The sequence below is a fragment of the Nomia melanderi genome, chromosome 2 (genome assembly GCF_051020985.1).
Source record: "Nomia melanderi isolate GNS246 chromosome 2, iyNomMela1, whole genome shotgun sequence".
In the NCBI taxonomy this organism is placed as follows: Eukaryota; Metazoa; Arthropoda; class Insecta; order Hymenoptera; family Halictidae; genus Nomia; species Nomia melanderi.
Genome location: NC_135000.1, coordinates 16391769 through 16416781, shown reverse-complemented (window position 1 = coordinate 16416781; position 25013 = coordinate 16391769). Strand labels below are relative to the sequence as shown.

The following is a 25013-nucleotide window of genomic DNA, read 5'->3' as shown; positions in this document are numbered from 1 at the left end:
CCGCTTAGAATCATTCCTCACAAAAGAAAGGTCCTCAACACACATAGTTTGCTCGCTCTTGTTCATCTCAACTTATCAACGAGTAACCCTTCACAAATTGCTTTTGCATGAGAAAATGAGTCTGCCTTTTTACTTTTCACGTAGGAGTTGCGAGTGGAATCCAGACGTTTCACCTTTCGTAAACTTCATTTATAGAAACGATCCCTTTGTATCATATTAATTGAATTCCGATCAAATAGAATTTCTAATGTTTACCGTTTTAATTTCAAAGATAACGAATGGGTTACGTCTGTATTCGATCATGAACTCTCTGTAATCTCGTCGGTATCGATGGCAGCATTTTGTGTTTGAAATGGCAATCCTGATGTTCCCTTTCCTTTATTGTAGGAGCAAATCGCGAAAGAGAAGCAGGTGTCCGGCCGGGTGCAAATTCAAGTTGTGTACGAGGCGGACCGCAAGGAGCTGATCGTTACCGTTTTTATGGCGGACGATTTATGTCTGAGGGAAGACACGGGTTATGGGACATTACCAGAAGCGTATGCTAAACTGGTCCTTGTGCCGGTGTGGTAAGATACCCGTTTAAAATTCATAGCGATTCTTCCTTGATGACACAATAAACTCTGTGTTTAATAAAAAAAAAAGGTAGAATTCGCGTCTCTATTTGGTAAAGTATCCTCCGTCTAACAAGAATACTTTGCTTGCAGCTTTACGGCTCACAGTCAATTTTCAAGACATTCCACAAGGTGCTTCATTTAAATGAGAATTTAAATGTGTCTTTGTTATTTATAATTTTACCGGAAACTTTCTGATTTTTGGAAAGGATGTTTTTTTTTTAAGATTGTTGTTTTATAAGGTTTCGAGGTCATGTTGCATTTTATACGGAATTGTGACATTTGATTTTTATTTGGCTTCAAATATTATGTTAATGGTTGGAAAATTGTTTTATATGTGTATATAACCAAAGTTCAATATTTTTCTATTATTATAATGTATTTTCTTGAGGATTCATTAATACGATGAGTTTGTATAGACTTTTTAAGTTGTTGATTCCTAAATGATCTGATTTCATTTTTTAATGAATTTATTTTGTATTGCATCCTCGTATTATTTGAATTTTTATTGCAAAATGATTACTTGACATCACGATGGTAAATATAACGAAATTAATTGTTTAGTTCAACATTCAAATTAAGCAAACAGAGACAGGAAATAAAAAAGATTAAGAAAATATTTTTATTATTAATATAAATGTCTAATGCAATAATTGATTTTTATTATAACAATTTTTCTCATAGAATTATAAATAATAGATTCCTAAATGTATTCTGTATAATTGAATGTTTTAATATCAAATAGATATCTATTCATTAGTTAATCAGATTTCTAAATATATTGTATGTAACTGAGTATTATAATAGAAAATAAACGTCTAATTAACAGATAATAGGAATAATGGAAATAGTCAAAGGTTCATGAAATTAAGTGTTTCGAAGTTCTTCGCTGTATAATGTATCGTTCGTCTACAATATTGCAGTGGTGAACAAACTACCTTGAAAACAGTAGTCGCCGAGCCGAGTCAAAAGCCAATTTGGAATGCGACATTACTCTTTTCCGGAGTTGATGGTGAAAGCTTAATGCAGCGCGCAATCGAAGTGACTCTCTGGGATTTCTGTCCTGATGGTGATAACGTTTTCCTCGGCGAATGCAACGTTGATTTGCAGCGAGCTCTCGAGAATGACAGGGCAATGTGGTATGTATTCTAATTAACATATAAATATAAATGCTTCTAAATTGAATTACTTATGTATGTTAGAAATACAGAAGTGTTCAAAAGTTATCTGCCAGAACGTTTTTGGAACTTTTCTTATACAATAAAAGTTTTAAGAACTTTTTGTTGTTATGACATACAAAAGACATATTGTATGAGAGGATACTGTAAAAACTTTAACACCATCTATTTTTTATACATATTTTTAAAAAAATAAATAATTCAGCATATTCAAAGGTTTTTGGTCAGAGTGTTTAAAAAAGAAAATACTTAATGCTTGTTTTATATTGTCATAATAATTTAATGTATGGTATTTAACAAATTACACTTAGTGTTTTGTGGCCATACCCTTTGCATTCATGACAACGGTACATCGGTGTGGCATGGACTCAATTCCAAAAACGATGTGGCTGGAAACTTTTGAACACCACTATATTCCACAGTGGGCGCCCAATTTCAGAACGTTCGTTGTTTCTTTCATGAATCGATCATATTTTTGTTTTGTTTTATATCGCTTTTGTATCTCTCTAAATTGGTTAAAATGTAATTTATCTGTTTCCAAAACATTTATTTCACTTGATGGAATTTATTAAATCCACTTATTACAAATAAATAAAATTTATCTAAGAAAATACTTCGGTTCATCAGTGTTTATGTTTAAACTGTTTATTGAACCGTTATGTTTAAATTATTTATTAAACTATTTATTTTAAAACTATAACATATATAAACCGTTTATCACTGTTATATACATAATGATATTTCTACAATAGTCTAGTTAAATAATACAAATACTTGAACAAAGTGCAATCAGAGTACTACAGAAACCTGTTTATAATTCCTTATTTAATATTTATTTTATGATTAATATAACTTGCAAAAGAAAACATTAATATGACATCCGCCGATTTTGATTAAAATAAGATACAAACTAGATCTCAAAAATATATCTGACATTTATTTTTCGCATGAATCATTGATCAAGTTGAAGGAATGAAAATATCCCTCCAAAGTGGATATAAGAAACACGTGAATATGTTAATACAGTTCTCTAATTACATTTTAATGTTAAAACAACGTTGTAACGTAAAAGCCAGGGAATACGAAAGTATCAATTATTTAGGCACTGCATGGAAATTTATACCAAGCTATCATGATACGATTGCATTCAATGGTCCTTGTATAAATAAATAATAAAGTAGGAACCTAGCAGACAGGGACGGAAAACAAGGGAAGATAAAAACTTGGCGCAAAAAAGAACAAGAAAAATATAAAGAACTGTTGTATTCCTAAAACCGGTATTTTCCAATATAAATTGTTCTTCTGTTTCCTTAATTTCCATCGATGTTGTCTTTTCAGGTCGCCTAGACTGGAGATCGTCTTCGATCGAACCTCTGGTTTCCTTGAAAAGGCTGCGTCACTTCAAAACTAAGATTTTCCAAGACAAGAGTCTCCATAAACCTTTCACGTCTCCTCTAGAATAATTTGAGATGGTTTTCTGATTCCTAGCATGATACATAAAGACAATAAACTCAGTTTTCTGTTTGTCATTTTCCTCGAAATTGACTTGCCAGTGAGACAATAACTCGTAAACTAATTTCAATTAAGTTAATACTTAGTATTTGAACTGGTAAGGGGCCATAGAAGAGAATTGTGCGCGGAACCCATCGTCATCTTCTTGTTCTCTTCATTTCATGATATTTCAACCTTACTTCATAGATGAAAAGAATTATTGAATGAATTTGACATTTCCGAATAACATTAAACAAATTTTTATAATTACGGAGACTAATGTAACTTTTTTTCATTTAACATGTTAGATATAAATGTATAAATATTTGAAGATTAGTTGTAATATTCATCTATTTATAATTAATGTAATCATTATAATGATTACAATAATAATAGTATTGCATAAATAACTATTATCAGTTAACTGCAAGCTTTTATTAAAATGCTAGTTTTAATGAAATAGAGTAATACAATTTTTATTTCACGTTATTGTCTATTTATTTACATCACTAAACAATTTTCCTCGTCACAATCTTTTTTAAATAATTTAGTAACGGAAGTCGCCAGGTGTTGACGACGTCAATCAAATTCTACTTTTCAATTTTTGACTGACAGATGTGTCACCCGTATGTGGGCGACATGACACTCAAATTATTAACCCTGCTACGTTCCTCAGTTTATCTACAAAGTTGAAATATTATTGAAAAATTAAAAATATACAATCCAATTATGATTTTCTAACACTATTTTCAAATTTAAAAGTACCTTTAACAAAATGAGAACATGACTAAGTGAATAAAAGGTAAATAAATGAAACAATGTTAAGCACATGAAAATGTAATTGGATCAAAAAAGAACAGAAAGGGAAATAACGTAAGAAGGTTTAATGATCAAAAACCATTGTGCGACATTATACAAGCAATATTAATTACATTAATATCATATAGTAATCATATATTAATATTATTTATTAATCATATGTTAATATTATTTATTAATCTTAATTATTAAAGGTATCGCCTGGAAGATCCACGAGGACTGCGAGCAAGCAAATCACCATATTGCTCTCCCCGTGGCTCTCTTTCAACGGAAATTGCCCAAAGGCTGTTACGAAAGACAGATCTGCGCGAAAGAAGTTACAGCGACGATACGCAAAGCGACAGCGGAAGTCCCGAGCACAGCTTCTTGCATCCAAACCATGCTTGGCATACAAATTCCAGAAGAGGTTCCAGTCAATCTGAACAACTGGAAGTCGAGCCATATGAACTGAACAGGGATTACAGTAGATCCTTGCCTGGCAGTCGGAGGAGTAGTTTCCAAAGTCAAGGTGGCACCGATAGTAAACGTAAGTACGCACCAGTTACGTTTTAAACTGGAACGAGCTAACGTTTCGAATGGAATGGTATCGAAAAATATATCCAATATGAAGATTTATTCTATAAAGAGAAATTTCAGCTAGAAAGTAATAAGTAGACTGTGGATTTTTCTACATTAAGAGGACAGTTGAAAGTCCAAACTTCCACAAAATGTACGCAGTTTCGAAAAATATATAAAACATCCGTTAGTTGAAAAAACATTCGTTAAGAAAAATCACTTTCTGTCGTAATTCTGTTTTTCTAATTATATTCTTAACAGTTTGAATCTGATCCGTAGTCTAGTAATAAAACTGAAATTATTTTTCAAGAAGTAGCAATATTGTGGAAACCAGATACATAAGATGTACATTTTTAGAGAAAAATATTTTAACGTTATTTAAGAACCAATTTTCAGTGTGTGTACAACTCTGGCAACGCTGAAAATTCATTTTTTGTTCAATATTTTGTTACAGTATAACATTTCAGAATTGCAGTGCCAAAATGATTTAAATGTGCTCGTAAAATTGGCAAATGTATATTTGCTGAATCGTTAGTTTCTCTTTGATTAGAGTTATCTTAAAAAGTAATTCGCACATATTTGAATGAATAAAATTACAAATAAAAGTGCAACAATATTTTCATTCAACAAATTAAACAGTAACCAAGAAATCAATTACTCATCCAAAATGGTATTCACGAAATCATATTCATTTCACAAGTACAGTTTTTTACCTTATTACATTTTGAACACTGCCACGTTTTCGAACGTTTACAATTTCTCGTGCACAATCTCTTTTATCCTGTGCTTCATTGAAAGTGTTGGAAACATATGTCTATAAAGACTGGTAACCGGGTCTAAGTAATATTTCAAGGTCGCCAAAATTGAGGACACGTACTTACCTACATCAAAGGTTTCGACGAAAGCTTTCTCATACACTCGTCCCTCCATTTACGCGGAGTATCCGTTTTACGTGAATTCGTTTTGTGTGAATGAAAATCGCGTAAATAGAAAAGAAAGCAAAATATTGGAAGGAAACGCTGATGTAAGTTTTAGAAATACATACTTCTTTCGCATAGCTGAACATAGAAATAATAATAATGACACTTCAAAAAACAAAAGTACATTTTACTTGGTGTCACCAAATTCGGATTGCGTAAATTGATATCTTGTATAAATAGTACCGTATAAATAGTATCATAATTTATGACGTAAAAAAGAAACTTGTATAAAAAGAAGTGCTGTATAAATGGAAAAACGGGTGCATCTCCATCAACCTACACAATTTTTTAGACCTGGCCTGCATAAAGGGAGGCGATTACTCGTGGATGTCTTTCATTGGATCGCAACCCTACTTGCACACTTTAGAATTTACGAAACCTTTAGAATAAATGAAAGTTCAACAATTCTTTTCTTCAATTTCAATTCTACCTTCATTGGTAGTTTTAATTCGATGACGTTGACATGTACAGTTTTATAAATTGTACACCTGTGAGTATTATTGATGCATTGTAAAAAGCAGTATCGATGTGTTGGATAAGGATCAATATTTAATTCACAGTAAAATCATTGAAATAAATGAAATGGATTTATGGGGATCAAGTTATATGTCAACCTGTATTCTATTTATGACATAGGATTATAGGTGGTATGGATCATTTTTGGACGGTAGTAAGATAATAGAAATGAACCTTGACCTAGAGGACTGAAAAAGCTGGCAAGAACGTTAGGAGAGTGAATACGAATGTGAAAAACAAAGCAACAGCAAATTTAAAAATGGTACCATTTTGTCGAAGAATGAAGACTGATGTACTATGTCGCGGTTTACTTTTCTCAGCAGAGAAATTTTAAATTTAATTCTTCAGTATCAAAAACTCAATAATTGTGAAAAGGATGAATCTACTATTAGTTTATTTCTTATAAGTTTCTAACACGAAGTTACTTAAATTAAAAATTTGATGACATTTTTGAATATTATTTATTCTATGACTCACACTATTTCCTAATGTTACAAAAATTGAAACATATTAATATCTTCAGTAACAATTTACAAAAATATCTTAAAAACAGAAGAAGTCTTCCAAAATACTAGCTATACCGAAGAAACAAGAAAAAATTGTGAAACAAGTATGATTACATTTTTTCCAGAAAGTTTTAAAGTATGTTCAAAATAATAATATAAATAATCTCGTGGAAGCCAGGGAAGACTTATTGTTTGACCTAATAAATGCAGTTAATCGAACTTCTTGTCTATTTTTTAAAGTTGTTTATCGTTGGTCAGCTCCCCTTGGCATGCAAATTAAACCATTCGGTTCCACAAAAATAAATTACTTCGGCAGCTCGTAAGCGTAAGATAGATTTACAGGGGCGCGACACGCTTGAATTCTGCTTGTTTAACTTTGGAATTATATCTGCTAAAAACTAGGTCAGGGTTGGAAATCAGAGTTCCAGCGAGTCCAGATACCGTCGTGGAAATTTCAGGTCACCCATGGTACTTATCTGCGCTTCCGTCCTTGTTCTCAAATAGAGAATTGTGTTTTGCAGTATCTTCAATTTCAGAGTGGTCCTTCGACTTCAAAGTACTTATTTCTGTTTACACCGTTTATGAGAACGCTTCGTGACTAACGGGTAGAATCGAGTCAAAGGTCGTGTAATATCTTTTCCTTTGTGCCTCTTTCTCCTTGTTTTACGTTATTATTTTTTCTACGTTTTGCTTTAACCTGTGAAGTTATTAAATATACGTATTCAACACTTATATGTTAGAGTGTTCTTAATTGCGAGGAATAAAATTCTGTCAATAATATTAACATTTAACCTTTTAGGTCCCAAATAGAAACATTTAGGAAGAAATATTTATTTTCAGAATATTTCTTAACTACTTTATCTACTTGAATAAAAATAAATATTTTTTCGAAAAATGCTAGTTCAATTGTCAAAGAAGTAGGTGATTATTACTATATCGATTTTATACTAATAGCTTCGCAACTGGTTCGCATTTTACTAATATTGATATATATGGTTTCAAGAGGATATCACCAGGAACTGAAGAGTTAAGACAAGAAAAAAAGTTAGAGATTTAATATTCATTATTGGAACTTTTAATCGTTATGTTAAATATCTGCAGTTACTGAAGGAAAAATTAATCTCTAAGCGTCTGAAAAAAATCTGGAGATGATGGAGTATTGAAAATCAGTATGTGATTAATTTTACCTGTAATGGTCTCATTAATTTAAATCACAGTCTTTGCTCTCTTGACCTTACTGGGTAAAAACCGTCTGGGTTCCATATTTTTCATAAAACGATTGGATTTAAGACGGATTGAAAAATATTAGTGCATTGAATATTTTGTGTTAATTTTATGTTTAAGAGTAATGCATTAATTTGTATTTGTTAATATTTGTTAGTATTTTTCTGTAGCTTGCACTTATAAATGAACGTAGAAAAACTTTGTAGATATTAATGTGGTTAGATAGCATATAACAGATATTAATATTACGTCTAATCCTGTGCCCGATAATCATTTTTTGATGTGCATCAAAAATCAAAACCTCAAATATAAAAGATCAATACTGGTTCGGTCAGAAATAATCTGTATTTTAATTGAGGTGAAAAAATGCACTCAGTACTTTGAATGGATTAAGAACGCATGGCGAGATTTTCCGCGTTTCGTACGTAGTTTTAATACATATGTATAAAATAATTTTAATATTTTTAAAATTAAATATTTATTGTAGCCATGGTTTTTTCTGTGCATTAAAAAATCATAAATAACTTAGGAATATGTGACACGAAAAGATAATTGGTCCTTGGTCACGGTTGGCAACGAAATGTCTGAGTTGGAATGTTTTAATTTATTTATATTTTTATTTGCTCGATTTAATTGGTCATTATCACCAGAACAAGTACAAAAACAGGTAGATTTTGTACATTATTTTCATCCCTGTAAATATAATACCTGCTTCCAGTGAAACACATTTGAATGTAATTAATTACTTTTCACCAAGATCATAATTACACTTTTATTGGTTGCAATCCATGCATTTACTAAATTCCATTAATATAATGAGAATGTCACGATTCCTTTATTCAATAACCACCAGAAAACTACCGGATTTAACAATTCTCAAATTGAATTGTAAATTAATTGAAGTCTCGGCAGATGCACTCTCGGAGTTCCTATAGAGAAATTTCAAAAAGTCAATTCAACTACTCGGTAGTTTTAATGTAAATCGAATCCAGATTGATTCAATCAGCGCAGGTCGCACTTGACATAGCAAGAAAATTGATTATCATGCTCTCTACGTTCGATCCGTAATAATCACCTGTTCTATTGCATAGGCGGAAGCATGGGAGAAACCGACATGCCGGCCATGATGCAGTACCACCGTGACCGGCGACGAAGCTCGGTCACCAGACAGGTGAGGGACCCAGAGGAATTTTTGGAGGATCTGCGCACTATCCATGGGCAACGTATGAAAGCGACTAAAGGGGAACTAAGCAGGACGATGAGTCTTTCGGGAGACAAAAGACGCGAGAGCCGTGAGTAAAATTATGTCGCTTTTCCGGACTATCATTTCGCCTAACCATTCGCTGGCCCGTCCGTCACTTCGTTCATCAATTCCTGCAATTGTTTGCCTGTCTATCTGTCTGTCTGTCCGTCCGTCCGTCTGTCTGTCAGTCTGTCGTCTGTCTGTCTGTCCGTCTGTCTGTCCGTCTGTCCGTCTGTCCGTCTGTCTGTCTGTCTGTCTGTCTGTCTGTCTGTCTGTCTGTCTGTCTGTCTGTCTGTCTGTATCCCACGCGCACGTATATTTTACGTTTTATCTCCTTCTCGTCTCTCATTTTCTCACCATCTCACCGTTTTCAATCGTTGGATCGTCAATCCATCTTCGTCCACCAGCCAATCAGCAGATCGAATCCTCCTCGTCGGCCAGTCCCGTGCGTATCGTACGCATGCGAATAAATATGTGTGCACGGACGTACATGCATATACAAGTGTATGCAGCGGTGAACCGTATGAAAACCAGTCAATCATTATTATTTCACGATCGATCAAAATTAGTTGAACAAACGGCACCCGGGCACCGTTCCAAAGATATCCTAGCACCAAGGGATTCGAGATTTCACGAACACGACTAGCCTGGTAGCGATTACGTAGTCTATCACGAGAAGGTTTGTCGAGTGATTCTGATTCTATTTTTTCTTGTCTTGTAAACACTTGTTTCGAATTGATGCACTTATTTTGGCTGATGCGAATATTTCTTATTCTATATCGTATGCATGCAGGTCCGTACCATTTTTGATACATCTTTTTTGTACGTTCGTACACTGGCGCCGTCATCCCAATCGAGCCTTTTGTATTCTTTAACACTTGTGTGTCTCCCTGTGTGACGCCGCGCATATATTTCGCTCTGTTTCGAATCTACTTCTTACTTTTGTGTGTTTCATTGTTCTTCCACCACTGTCCCCCTTTTTTTTCTCTGTGTGTGCCTTCGTGCGATCACCTCCCATCGAACTCAAGCGATTTGACCGAGCGAACGCTTCGAGTGTCCTGCGAACATGTTCGCCACCGTAGAGTCCCGGGACACTTTACCGACGCTCCCGTTTCGAAGGTTCACTCCGACGGAAACTGGATTGTCCTGGAAGGGAGTATCGCATTGTTTGACATACCGGTGAACAGAATCGATGTAGCTTCGAGCAATTTAGATGATTCAGCGGTTCAAGCCTTAACCGACCACGGTTCGTCACGTGCGAATAGTCTTACCATTTATTTGCTCCCTGTTTCTTCTGATACACAATACGTTTACGGCAACTGTATATTCGGTCCCTCGATCGGGCATCTGACGATATAAGTGGAAATTTTCATCGGATATTTGTGAATAATCGATGGAATTCGGATTTATCTTTGGTTTGGCTGAGATAAATCAAACAATACGTTCCATTCTGTAAAAATTATATTTTTTATCAAACAAAATTTTTTTGTATTTTTACTAATTAGATTTTTTTTTTGTTAGACGTTTGCATATGAGACACAGACAAATTTTACTATAGAATAAAATAAAGGAAATGCTATTCTTAATTTATTCAATCCTTCGCTTTAATTAAAAGTATTTAAAATTACAAAAAATGTATTTTAAATGTTAGAAGGAAATTCATTCGTTTTAGAAGAAAATTTGTTTCACAAAAGTTGTAGAAAGATAATTGTTTTGTTGGTGTGGAAGATGGTACAAAGGTATTGCATATAAAGAAAACATCAACTGTGATTGGTTAATCATTTAACATAGTTAGATCATTACTTTCATTTCATAAGAATTGTTACTTTCATTTTTCCTCGCATTCAATAAGAAACGTGCAGTTATTTAGTATCCCATTTCTTTCTGTTTCAATTATGAATTTTAAACAATCTTACACTTTCACCATAAAATTTGTGAACCATATGAGATGCTTTATTTTTTAAAATAAAACAATTTATATCTATTGTAGAAGTTTATACGTACATATAAAAATAGAAAAGGCCTTATTTACTTTCCAAGGACGACTTTAACATAAAAAACCAGATTGTAACAGAAAGAAACTAATCTAATGTTTATAATGACAATGAGAGTTCTTATACGCTTGCACTTTTAAACACCTTTGGGTTCAATCAACCCTACGGAATTTTCGCAGCGTTGATGCAATTATGTACATATTTAGAATGCAGATTCTTATGCAATATCAAGTTTTCAAAACCAAGTTCCCAAATCTTATCTTCTTCATATAGTATTTCTATGTTTACGGAAAATACTTAAATTGTTGTTATAATTGTGTTTTGTAAAGATTATTCATATTAATCCATGCCAAATTATTCATATTGATGCATATTAATACGTATTAATTCATATTAATGTATATTAATGTAAAATAAATATTAATTAGTTTCCTATCAACAAATGAGACATAATTATGTATACAATATGGCATTCAAAGTTATTAAGCACTGAAAATATCAACACTTTTTTATGTAATGTCAAAATATATTGTTCCGTATTCATACACTCAAAAATTTGGTTTTGTGGGTAACGATTACTTGTACATAAAAAATCGAGATTTATCGTTTTCGGTAACGTGTAAATATGTTAGATACCACGGCAGTCATCGATGACCAGATCTTCCAAATTACTTGAAAACAATTTTAATTTGTCAGATAACTAATGTCCAGTGAAAATGTTCAATAGTGTAAATAACTGGATAACTGTAACGTAAGAATTGCGATATCAAAAATTAAGTAACTCTTCCTTCTTATTTTTGCTACGAAAGAATAAACGATACATGGAACTGTGATATTTTTCTTGCAGTCAACGTGTTAACCTTTAAATATAGACGTATTGTCTCACAGGCCTGTATATAAAATATCGTGAATTTTGAAACCAGTGAAAGTTTCGTTATATGAATCGTTTATTTTGAAAGTGGCTTTAGTCCATTTTCCAGAAAAATGAACTTAATGGTTGTAACAATTCCAATTCTATACTATTTTTTTATTTTTTAACAATTCTTTTCTTTTTCTTTTAATGGACTTAAGCCATTTTCAAAATGAACGTCTCATATAATTAATATTATTGCTATATAGAGATATTTAAACAAGTAAAAACAAATAAATACAATAAACTTGTTTATTAGTTGCTGCAAACGAAAATATTTAACATTAACCAGTAATTTTCTTTTCAGACTTACATGGTTTCTTGCGATTGTTGCACGCAATATGTTATTCATATAATTCTTACACGTTTGAAACATAGTAAATAAACTAATCAAAGCATTTTATACAAATGTCATATACGTATGGTATTTTGATATAATCAAAGCGGCAATAGGGTACTTCATACGCCAAATATATGCTAATATCATCATAACAACGCTAATCAACATATGTAACATCGGGCTCTCTAAACGGATCCTTGTGTCACACAGGAGCCACTCATTAACCAAATCGGTTAACTCCAAAAAACCAAAAGTAGAGAAAAGTGATGCAATAGTTATACACTGATTTTTAAATAGAAAATTTCTTTTAAATAGGAAATTAGATAATCAGTGTGGAACGTACTTTTGTTCATTATTATAGGTGTAGCTTTAATTTAAAGAATATATAAAACGTATAAAATAGTATAACTTTGAAATAATTTTTATTATTATTGCAAGTTTTGTGTAATGCTATATCCAACAATAAGGAAATTTATTTTAAATACGAAAAGTTAATGGCCAATGAAACGCTTTAGCAATAAAATCTTAACAAATTCAAAAAGTGAAGTTAATCCATTTGGCTAACAAATAACTCACACATGTGACCCATGGTCGCCAACGTGTTGAAGGTTAAATTCATGACTATACATAAAGATTAACCCCTTGACTTATGATTTCCTTTCGAATCGTAATTCATCTAACTACTTCGTTATTAATAATTTCTTCAAAACAAAAGAAAATTCCAGTCTTATTCTATATCAACGCCTACTCTAAGCTATAACCATTGATAAAAGAGGAATAACATGGTATTTGCATTTAGACAAATTGAATAATATTTGTTTCCTAAATTCTATTTTAAATCTTCGCCACGAGTCCGACACGATATTGTAAGGTAAGAGGTTAATGCGTCTCCCACGAATCATTCATCTCGAACCAAAGATAAATCTTCCACGTGGTTCGTGTCTGTTCCGAGTTCCTCGACGGAACCGATCGTCAGAAGCAAACGACCGTCCGCCTTCCGCACGGAGAACGCGATCGAACAGAAAGAAAAACCGGATGGCCCGCGTTCGGACAGTGCGAAATCGCATCATCCTATCTCTGTCTGTCTGTCTGTCTATTCATGGAGAAGCTGGCATTCCCAAAAGATCACTTCGTTGCAATAATATGTGCTCTTTGTTCATCTCTGTACGATCGCTGTTGCGCCGCTGTTGCCTGTCGCTGAGTTCCGCCTATGCCAGCCTGAGACACCAACGACCCAACATCCGAGACCAAAGAACAAAGTGATTGGCAAACAAACAAAACAAAAACAAAAACAAAAGAGAAAAAATATACAACGTAAGCGAAGCAAAGATCTCGAACAATCCAAACGAAGAACAAAACAAAACAAAGACAAAAATAGAACAAGGGAGACGAGAAGGACCACCAAGTGAGTATGAAAACGAGGAAAACTTGGTTTCTCCTCTCTCCCGTGGCCGCGCAGGATTTTCCAAAGCCGTGTTACCAAATGACACACAAAATACAACCACAGTGGTCTACGTGTCTACCGTGTTTCACTATCGATATCCACACGCCAAGTGCCAAAAGCTATTTGCGCTGATCGTTACTTCACTATATTTGAGTGTGTACGTCTTCTTTCATATATCTGAACCGCCTGACGGAGAAGCGACGTCACGACGGCGTGCGTTCTTTTCTACATCCCTGCAGTTTTCTGTTTATACTTTCACGTTTACCGTTTACGTTTTCTGTTTGGTCTCCTCATCCTGGGTTCTCGTTTGCCTTCCGTTGATTTCTCTTGATCTCCTTTCTCGGTCGGCACCGTCCGGCAATCATTGACACGCATAATGGTCGATCAAAATGCTCGGTTCGCTCGGTCGAAACGCCGTCGGCCATACCGTCACAACCCCGACACCCCGATCAACGGCGAATCGTGGGCTCCCGATCGACCAACCGACCACCATCATCGAATCAACGACAACAGCGTGCGTAGTCCCAACGGTTACTGTGTGGCAGTGCGAGCCTGTATCTCCGAGGACCGGTAACTCGGCCTCCTTCCCACTGCCGCACTCCATACCACCTCGATAAATAACCACAGGACACTGTGGACCACCGTCACTGGCTTTCCGGTAAGACACAGTTTTCTTGCTTTTCCCTTCTGTCTCTGCCTCTTTGCCGAACGTGTTTTGCCTTGCCTTATCGGTTTGTTCATCTGTTCACCATGCTGCGACCCAGTTCCCCCCAGACAAACACGAGAGAGAGTTATCTCGCCGCCGTTTTTCCGTTATGATTTGTACCGGCGGAAGGTTCTTGCGTCCACTTCTTTTTCTTTCGTTGAACGAAGGATGTATATGATGAGTGGTCAAAGTTTCCGGGTGTAAGTCGTGTCCATCAGGAATGATTCCCTGACACACGTCCGTTTCGGCAATCCAGCCGAAAAGAAGTTTTCAATTGGTATACAACTCATGAAAACAAGAGAACAGTAACTTTTTCTTAAGAAAATATGTATGATGTATAATAATAATGAAATTGTTGATAATTTTAGTGAACGGTTTAATTTATTTAATTTAATACAAAGGTGTAAGTAGGAAAAAGTTAAGTTCTTATATATATATATATATGTTTGATTAAGCAATGTTAACTCACATGAAAGTTTGTCAAGTTCCCACTTTATTATTTCAATATTTATATCTAAATAAAAATCATAAAATTATCCAGAATTGCAAATATTTGAAATATATTAACAGAAACGTCGGGAAATTATTTCAAATGGATACGGTTTACATCCAGAAAGTTTGAACACTTGTCATAGTATCTTTGATTGCGAAAGTCTCAAATTAATCGAATGAAATGTAGAAGGAACGAAGCAACGATGATCCCGACTTACGATTTAATTTATTAAAGGACGAAGAGGATACAGACCGTGAAGAAATAGAATCGAAAAGATGCGAGATGGCGTTGAGTGGGAAAAAATGCAATGATTATTTCCTTTTTCCTGTTTCTTTTTTTGGTTTCATTTCTATTTTTTGTGTGTTTTCGTACTACTGAGGAAAAACAGGAATGATTATTTCTGTTTGTTCTTTTCTTATTTTGGTTTGTCTATCTTCTTATGTTTATGTACGATTGTAATGTGACTGTGCTGTTTTTGTTGAAATATAATTGCTATTGTAGAATATAATTGCTATTCTTTTTTGTACAAAATAAGGTAGAGTATGAGTAGATTGATAAAAACAGAAGATAAAAAGCAGTTGTAAGGCATCAAATTTAAATATTGAACTTCAATTGAATCGTTTTGTTATATTCTTTTATTTCTATAAAACTTGTTTCTGCGTATCTTGTTTACTGTATTTTTATGTATTTCATGTATCTGCGATGAACACGTAGATTCTGCGATCCACAATTCAAGTAATGCACAAATTTACGTTCCGTGAAATTGTAACACGCGGCGTTTTTTCTTACAGCCACAGAAGTGTCCTCACGGTAAGGTAAACATGTACTGTATCCCAGTTACCAATTGTTTCTCTCGTGTTACCGGAAACTGTACAGGGACGTTCGAGGTTAAAGATTTTTTGGTTGTTGATTAATAAATTGATCTTTATATTTGAGGACACATATGATTAATATAAATGATTTAGACTATATTTATTGAGAGAACATTGGATGCGTCCTAATGGTTTATATTGAGGAATAAGGAATTTCGAGATCGTTTATTTTGTAACGAAAATTTATAAACTCGGTACAAGTTTGTAAACAGAAACAAAAACTGGTACTTTTATTTATTTATATATATTTTTCATTCTTAATAAAGGAAATCTAGAGCATAGTGTATTTTTGTTATAAATTTCTTAGCAAAATTTAATTTACATTAGCTGAACAAAGAATGTGGCGACGCTAAAAATATCACCAATTATATTGAACGAGAGTATTCTTTAGTATAAAAATACTATCAAACAATCACTATTTTTATGTAATCGAAAAATGCTTACCTATATTAAATGACTTGAACCATCAATATTATTTTTGTTATAATTAATCGGTTAAATAACTTTTTTTCTATTAAATTTACATTTCATAATATAATTTCAGACGAAATTTTACTCAAATAATGTCTAACGAATAAATATTCTAATATTAACTACTATAATATAAAAAATACGCAAGAACTTTCCATAAGACCTGTTACCATTGGCTGAAAACATGGGATCACAAAATTTATTGTGTTTACTTTTTATAATATACATAATCTATAAACATTAAATCTTAAATGGAATATAACATTTGAGTAACGAATATCAAGTCGTTTTTGGAATACAATAATATTTAATATTCATATCTATAGATACCATTATACAAGGAATGCTAATTTTCCAGCATTTTATAAAGAGTATCTTCGAAATTATGATGCAATCGGGAAGGAAATAAAACTATGAGAAAAAATATTCTGGAAACATACAGTACATTTTTTTCCTTTGATTTGAGATAACTGTGTTTGAATGCTTGTCGAGTGCGCGTGCTGTTGAATAGAAATCGGTTAATGAATGTGTCTGTTCGTGGAGTACCGTTTCTACTTCATATAAATATTATTACGTGCGTGTCAAATTTTCGATGTTAGAAAATTATATTGTATGTTTTCAATTTATTTTTTCATACAAATTCAATTTTAAAAATGTCCTGCGCAAACACTTATAGAATACAATGAAATTAATGTCATTGAATAATGACAAAGAAAATTTTTCATATTGCCGTGTACAATAATTATAAAATATGTTAATAAAGTTTATTTAACCATCCAATTAAATAATTTCTAAACCAGAAATATTGATGTGTACTTTCACATCTTAAAGAGGATGGTTTATAAGTCGAATAACAGGAATCATTCAAGCAGTATATTATAAGGTGAATAGTAAAATTTAAGAAATTAAAAATATTTGAACAGACAATTACTATAAACTAGTTAACTTTTTTATGTATTTAACAATGCATTATTAAAAAAGATTTATGAGTGTAAAAAGTTAGCAATAAAAAAAACATATGTATACTGTCATACACATTTAGAGCTAAATAAAATTTAGTCTCATAGTTTTGACCAATGGTGTACATCCCCAATAATTCTATGTACAATTACATTACGTTTTATTTGTAATCACCTTACATTAAATTTTTAATACTTTCAAAATTGACTAATAAATCCTTTTTCTTGAATTACCAACCGTGTAATAAACTAATTGATAAAGAAACTGCTTTAATTTGCTTCCGAAAAACATAACGAAGCAATGAACAAGAAACTTTACGGGTATAACAAATTATTTCTTTCTTCTGAATAAGTTAAAATTATATTAACAAGTTTTATTTAACAAATACAATTACCCTGAAACTTACACTGTTTTGGTGGGTACCTAAGTAGAAGTATAAACCACGTAGCATTTTTTACTTCCTCTTTTTGCATTTGTAGTGCCTTGACTTAAAATATTTGCTTTATGCTGTAGTATTACGTAGTTGTAGATTAGAGTTTATTCTTAATGAACCCTTGCTATATGTAATTGTGGCTCTGAGTAAGGAAAAAGGTATCGTTGAATGCATTTAAAGAACGTAGACTTGCTTGATGCAACAAAAACACTTACAATATATGTATTAAAACATTATACATTAAAAACATGTATCACCTTACAATATTTCATAACAAACATGGTTTACAAGTCGAGAAGTTTTATAATTATAATTACTTCAGTATTGAATTATTAATATTTAATTGTAATAATTAATTTCCGTCTAACTGCAAGTAAAAGTTTTCAATTAACACGAAAGACAGTTAAGTCAATAATTTTTCTTAACAAACTTTCGTAGCATTAATTCTGAAAAAATGTAATTAATAAAATATATATGATATGAATAACATGTCAATTTTTGTATTTAATCCATGATAAATTCTTGTATAATTATTTTGACGTTTGAAATTATTATTAAAAGTATGATTACAATATTCATTCTACAGATGTGTCAAATGTTTTTGTATCTTTTTGAACATTCAAACAAAAGTGTAATTAAAGAAGCAATAATGGAAACCGAATTGGACGAAGTAATTGAATTTTAGTGATCGTACGTACCACAAATTGACCCATTAATTTCAGCCCAGCCATAGACTTCCAGTAGATTCCAAACATGCTATCGGAATTCGTATCAAATATGCTTGACGATGGATTTCTGACATGTTTCCCATATATCTAATAGAACAGTGCTGCGACAGTGGTTAAAGCAGTAAATATGAATGCTACACAATTCCGAGAGCACGCGAATGAAATTTATAAAATGCCAGTTTTACAAATGTACAAAATAAAAATATGAATAAAAGACTAATTTCGTATTTAACATACGAAACAGGAAAGACATCCTCCTATACATATATTTCAACTAATGAGTAATTGTAAAAGAAAATAAAATTTCTTATTTTTCTTCAGATGGAAATTTAAACAAAAATATTTCTTTTCAATTGAAATGGAATATCATTCTGATATTATTTATCGAAATGCATTTGACGATAACGAACATACGACATACAGTAACCTTAATCTAAAACAGGGGATAGAGCATGTTTTAGAAAGAATGAAGTATACTAAGTTGTTGCATAAGTTCTGTCCACCATTTTGTTGGTAAGTCGATCAGTGAATTAGTGTATCAAAATTCGAATGTCATTGTTGATTATGAATAATTTTAAATAGTGCAACAAATGTTGCAACAAACTATATAGCGAGAATATAAAAAATAACAAGTAATCAGTAAAACTTTTTCTTTTAGGTCTCTTTCATAGGAAAGTTAAGAAACTTTGTGCAATCGACAGAAAATTATTCTACATGAAAAAATGGATACAAAATGTAAAATAAAATTGATTCATTTGAAACCCAGTTTTTGAAAAAATTCACTCTGAAAATGTATTGCGCACACCTGTATTTAATTAACTGTAGACAAAACGTGTTCAATTTTTTCTTCAAAAATAAGATTGCAAATAAAAAAACACCATCTTACAATTTTTATATATTTTGATACCCAAAACAACCTTATTTATACATTCGTTAGCTAGACCAATGTATATATTCTCGGCAAACATTCAAGTTTGATATTCTCAAAAAGGAGGTTTCAAATGGAGAAATTTTCTCCATGTAGAATTGTATAGTAGGTGACTTCACATAATCTTCACTTTTTGAATTTTTTAACTTTGAATATCAAATATTAAATTGGTGTTCATTTTCTACATTCAAAATATACATACTTAAACACGTTTAACAACATTAAATGATAAAACATTTTGTGACAATTAAAAGAAAAAACGAAGCACATCATGACAAAAGAACAAGAGAAAAAATAAAATGGACTTCATAAAGTACAATACATTTTCTGACAAAACATAATTAATATAAAACTTTTAAAACAGATTACATTGATTCTTTATTTTATGATTCTCTTTGTATCCTTCTTAGTTGTTAAAATTACTTCGTTGTTAATTGTTTGTCTTAGGGTAAAGGAATTTTATATTAATCACGAGTAATTTTATATTGATTACAAATTTTACAAAGCTTAAATATTGATAATAGTAAAGTAGCATTTCATTTCTATCGACTTCTTCTACTTTCTATTTATTTCCATTACAATTAATGACTGGCACATGAACAACTGGCAACCATAGATTTCATAAAACATATGCAAAATACAAATTTTCAAATATTGTCGTAACTGGCAATAAAATGTACAAATCTCGTAAACCGTTGTTAAAAGTTAAATCTATAAAAGACGTCCTCAAAAGAACAGAACTTATGCCGCAACCCAATACAATTACGTTACTCCGAACCAGAGATTATTTGAACGTGATTAAAGTTGCTGGATTAGAAGAGTGATAACTCAACATTATTGTACGTATCAACATTCAATAACATATCATTGTACTTTTCCATAACATCTGTTCCACATAGAATAGACGAACACAGTAGAACCACTAGACAATATATCTAGTAATAAGCGATGCCAACCTTTGCAATGTTAACAAATTCGTAAGCACTTAAGGAATAGCTATAATTGAAGTACCTGTACCACACTTAGCTAGCGTTTTGCCACAAGTAGCTAAGAAAAGCGTAAGTAGGAAGCTTTAATGTCATTAACTGTACCATTTGCCGATTTACCCACGTTAATGCTTTCCATCCTTTCTTGATTGTATGATGGTAATCGTGATCAAAATTGTATTATTACACCTTTGACGATATTATACATTAATGATAATAATCGGTAGTAGGTATGTTAGTCGTAGTTCTCTTTTTTCACGAAATTTTTCATGTAGATGGTAGAACACACAGGCTCATCACTCTGACAAACAACAACTTTGGCCAATAGCTTTGCTCATCCAAGCGTCCCGATAGAATCGATTAAAAATGGTTTTCATTTTGTAGATACAGTGGTTCTCAACGTCGTTGGGAAGATCTATATATAAAAAGGATATATAACCGATTTAACGTTTAAAAGCAAGCGTAATAATTATTATACTTCAACTTTTTCTTACTTTTCCCATTTCATTAAGAATTTTCTATCTATCATGCTACACGTTAGTGTGATCTTTCGTGCTACTTCTTTTTCGATCATTATTATTATTTCACCTTTGGTTACTTCACTTTTATTCCAAATTACGAAGTCATTACTAGAACGCGAGCAATTTGAAATTATAACAATATATTCATATGTTATTAGCCAAGACAGCTCAAAAATGATTACATTTCATTCCCAAGATTGGTTTTAAGTATTAAAAGAAAGGATTCTATAGAACATTTTTCAAAATCGATCAAATTAACTATATGATATCCTTTATAATTATTCGAATGATTGTAAGTGTTCGAAAAATACAATTTTTTATTCTAAAGTAAAACCTCTTCGTATGATAAATTTATTAAGTATACAATAATATTCGCTTAAAAAATTACTTACTAGTGTGTATTTCATATAAATAATGCTTATAGAATGTTAACATTTTTCTCTAATTATTGTATTAAACTTTTAATGTTTATCGAATTAATTTTTTTAAAGTTTTATAAAAATATAATAAAATGAAGACTTGCTGAATGAGCTCCAAGGTACATTACAATTATTGAAAAATAAGAAAATTGTTAATCATATTAATAAATAGTCATTTGTATTACACATAATATAGAATATTAAGATCAACCTTCGAAAAGTGAGGTAAAGTATGAAATTATTATCATTCGAATTATCATGAGGGATACTGTGCACATGGATTGAAACCAAATAAACAATTTTGTAAATAGAATTATTTAATCTTATATTATATTATTGTACATAGAAGTCAATTGAATATCGCAGTGCAATTTAGAAAGTGGATCTCTTGATGTAATGATGAGTCGAAAGTGTAGGAAATAATGTGTTCAAAATAAAAAAAATTTGTCAAGTTCCTTTGTTATAGTAACAAGCATGGAAAACTTGTTTCTTGTTAGTTTGCAATATGCAGAAACTGTAAATAACGAGAGAATATTAATGAATTATTGCAATTGAACTTTCTTGATAATAGAATCTGATACGAAATAATTTTCCATCTACGTTTTCGGTTCAGTTTTACATGAGGGTTCACCTTGTTCCTTTTTATCGTACTACAATTGTAGATATACATTGTATACAGAGATGCGTGGTTCGAAAACGCTTAACAGTACACTGACAATTTATACCAGTTGAAAGCTTCATTGACTGCTACATAAAGTAAAGCTTTGTGCAAAGAGTATGGATCTTTAGGTAGACAGTCATATTTAGTGGGTGCAAAAGGGATTTCGAGTAACGGCCCCTTAGCAATCTGCGTGACATTTCATGTACAGGGTGTCTTGCATAAGTCTGATATCCAAATTACTTCTGTTGTTATGGAAAACAGAAAGGATTGACCGAAAGAAATCTATATATTTTCAAAGTGTGCATCTAGCTATAATGAAAAAAATATTCTTCTGAAAACATTTTGATTGCCATTTTGAGGTTATCATAACTTTTCCCATATTAACATTTATTGTTTATTTAACATTTCGTAAATGACACGATTTGATAGCGAACGAAAAATGAATACAATTTTAAAATCTCTTTCCATATTCTTTTAATTTTTCATTGAAGGTCAGTGCAAGGTCAAAAATTCACAATTCTGCATTAGTAATAATAATAATATAATAACGATAAGTCAGACGACCAAGCTGGCTAAACTTCTAGGAAGAAATGATTTAATAATCTTAACTGATCAGTTTTATATTCTTCCAACTTAATCTCACTTTTTATTCAAAGTCGTTTCAAAATGTTTCATGACGCCATACATCATTAAATTCATTTTTATATTGACTGTAACGTCATTTCATAAAAAATAAATGATGAGGTTGAAAAAATAATAATAATCTTAAAATAATATTTAAAAATGATATGAGTATTTTCTCCATCATTGCTGGATGTTCATTTTGAAACTACGTGAATTCTCTTAGGTACATTTTCTTCGCTGTAACAACGGAAAGAATTTATACATTCAACTTAAATGAAATACCCTGTGTTCGTAGTCAAGAAGGCAACAACGAAATAACTCTTTTCCTTTGCGAGACAACAAAGAAACGCGAAGATTTTCGTGTTGCCAATGGAACGGGTGAAACACGCAGGTCGCTGAGCGGGTAATCGCCAATGTGCCGACTCACAGAAAGAATAATAGTTTCCTCTACCCACAGGGCGGGGTGAGCGCAAAGACAGTGTAATGAATATTCCGGAGAGGTTTTACGATCGCAACAGTGAATCGGACGAGGAAGACAAGTGGGGGTAAGCAAGATTGAATACGTTCTCATATCTTTTTCAATGTGCAGTAGAACCCATATAACGCGATCTAAAAGTTAAACCCGTCCCTCCATTTACGCGGAGTATCCGTTCTCTACATTTAATCGTCTTACGCGAATGAAAATCGTGTCAATAATCAGAAAGAAAAGATGGTGTAAAGTTTAGAAATACATATTTATTTCAGGTAGCTTGACAAAAAATAATACTAATAATATTTCAGAAAACAAAACTAAATTTTGTTCAGTGCCACAAATAGTGTTACGATTTACCGCGTAGAAAAAGGACCCTGTAAATGGAGGTACGGAATAAGTACAATAATGAGATTCTTCATAAAAAAATAATACAAGCAGACACATTGTCAAATGAGGAGCACACAAATTCTGAAACTAAATCAAATCCAATCGATGAGGAAGTTGGACGTAATACCAAAAATGTGATTTTGTTGCAGACTAATTTTAAGTGATTCCGACAGTGATTAGATTTTAATTTTATCTCCTTATTTACTTTAATTCTTTGCACTCGGCTATCGCCTCTGAGGAGACATTTTAAATGAGACATTAAAATCTTGGAGTGCAAAGGGTTGAGTTGCTCTGTACATAAAAGAAAAACCTTTTACGTTGTTCTTGTTTTAAAATAAAGTAAGTATTATTTTCTGTTATATTAAAACGAAAATATCTAATCTATCTTTTAGCGCTGTTGGTTTCGTACAAGAGGATTCCATATAATAAGGGGTGTACTTATCTGTCGCATTGTGATTCCTACTCTAATTTTCGTTTATGTGCTATTTACTTACGATAAATTATAAATATTCAGATGTTCCAATTTTTATCTAGTATAGGAACCTCAAGCACTTGGGTGTTTTAATTTTTTTTGAAAGTTTTGGAGGTTTGTAAAAATTATATTAACAACATCAAGAAATTTTGTTCTTTTACTACCTTTCGGTTATTTAGTACGAAAATATTCCTCGCAGCTTAAGATTGAAATTATTTTGGAAGCATTAACAGTTAAAAACTGAGCAGAAAGCAGATTTAATAACTTCCACTGTTGTAGAAGTTTCTACTGAAGACTTGGTTATTACATTTTTTTTTTTTAAATAAAACGTAAAATTCTATTTTACTTAAATTCAAAGCATTTAAAACATAATTGAAATAACCTGTGTTCTTCCTGTATTTCAAGCATTTTATATTTGTAACAATGATACATTTCTTTTATTGAGGAGATCATTTAAGTAATTATGGAAACGTGTCATTAAGGAAGATTCAAATTTAGGCCTGCATTATCTAATATGATGCAGTGTAGTATTATCATAAAAAAATATCTTCTGGTTGGTCAGGAGGATTTCAAAGAATGTCATAAAAGTATCGTTAAACCGACGAGTGAGAAATTCATGTTCTATCATAAGGTGATCCTCGATGTAACATGTTATGCTTGATATAAAAATAAATAACGACATAACGTAGTGCATTGAACGCACAAGCCTGTATGTTATAAAAGACAAAGTAGCAGAATAACTTCATTGGAACGTTAATTGAACAAAGCATCAAACGCTATAACGTTCGATATAATTATTGGCGTATTAATTTCAAAACAAGTAATTCTGTATACGGGGTTATTGTAGATTAATTGCTGTGTAGTAATAATATTTACTTTGGAAGCACATTTTCTTTTTACCAATAAATGTGTTCTAGTAGCAGTGTAAAATAATAAATTTACTAACATTTCCTTGTAATTTAAATATTCAATGAAAATCAAATGCGAACATTTTATCTTTAACACGATTGACATATAAGATCAAATATAAATCCTATAAATCATAATAAGATTAATATTAACAGTTAAA

The 25013-nt window shown here is 31.8% G+C and overlaps 1 protein-coding gene across 5 annotated transcripts in view; it reads left to right on the top strand.

The window, feature by feature from the left end:
* Fife (regulating synaptic membrane exocytosis protein fife) overlaps positions 1-25013 on the top strand; it is a 210823-nt gene that overhangs the window by 169076 nt on the left and 16734 nt on the right. For 2 of the 5 annotated variants that reach the window (XM_076374246.1, XM_076374245.1), the window contains exons 16-21: positions 388-566; positions 705-743; positions 1535-1750; positions 4294-4625; positions 8972-9172; positions 23071-23158. In XM_076374246.1, the coding sequence (XP_076230361.1) occupies positions 388-566; positions 705-743; positions 1535-1750; positions 4294-4625; positions 8972-9172; positions 23071-23158 (1055 nt within the window). Of the gene's footprint in view, positions 1-387; positions 567-704; positions 744-1534; positions 1751-4293; positions 4626-8971; positions 9173-14324; positions 14470-23070; positions 23159-25013 lie in introns of those variants that run through there. The other 3 variants (XR_013001417.1, XR_013001418.1, XM_076374247.1) reach the window with 3 other exon arrangements.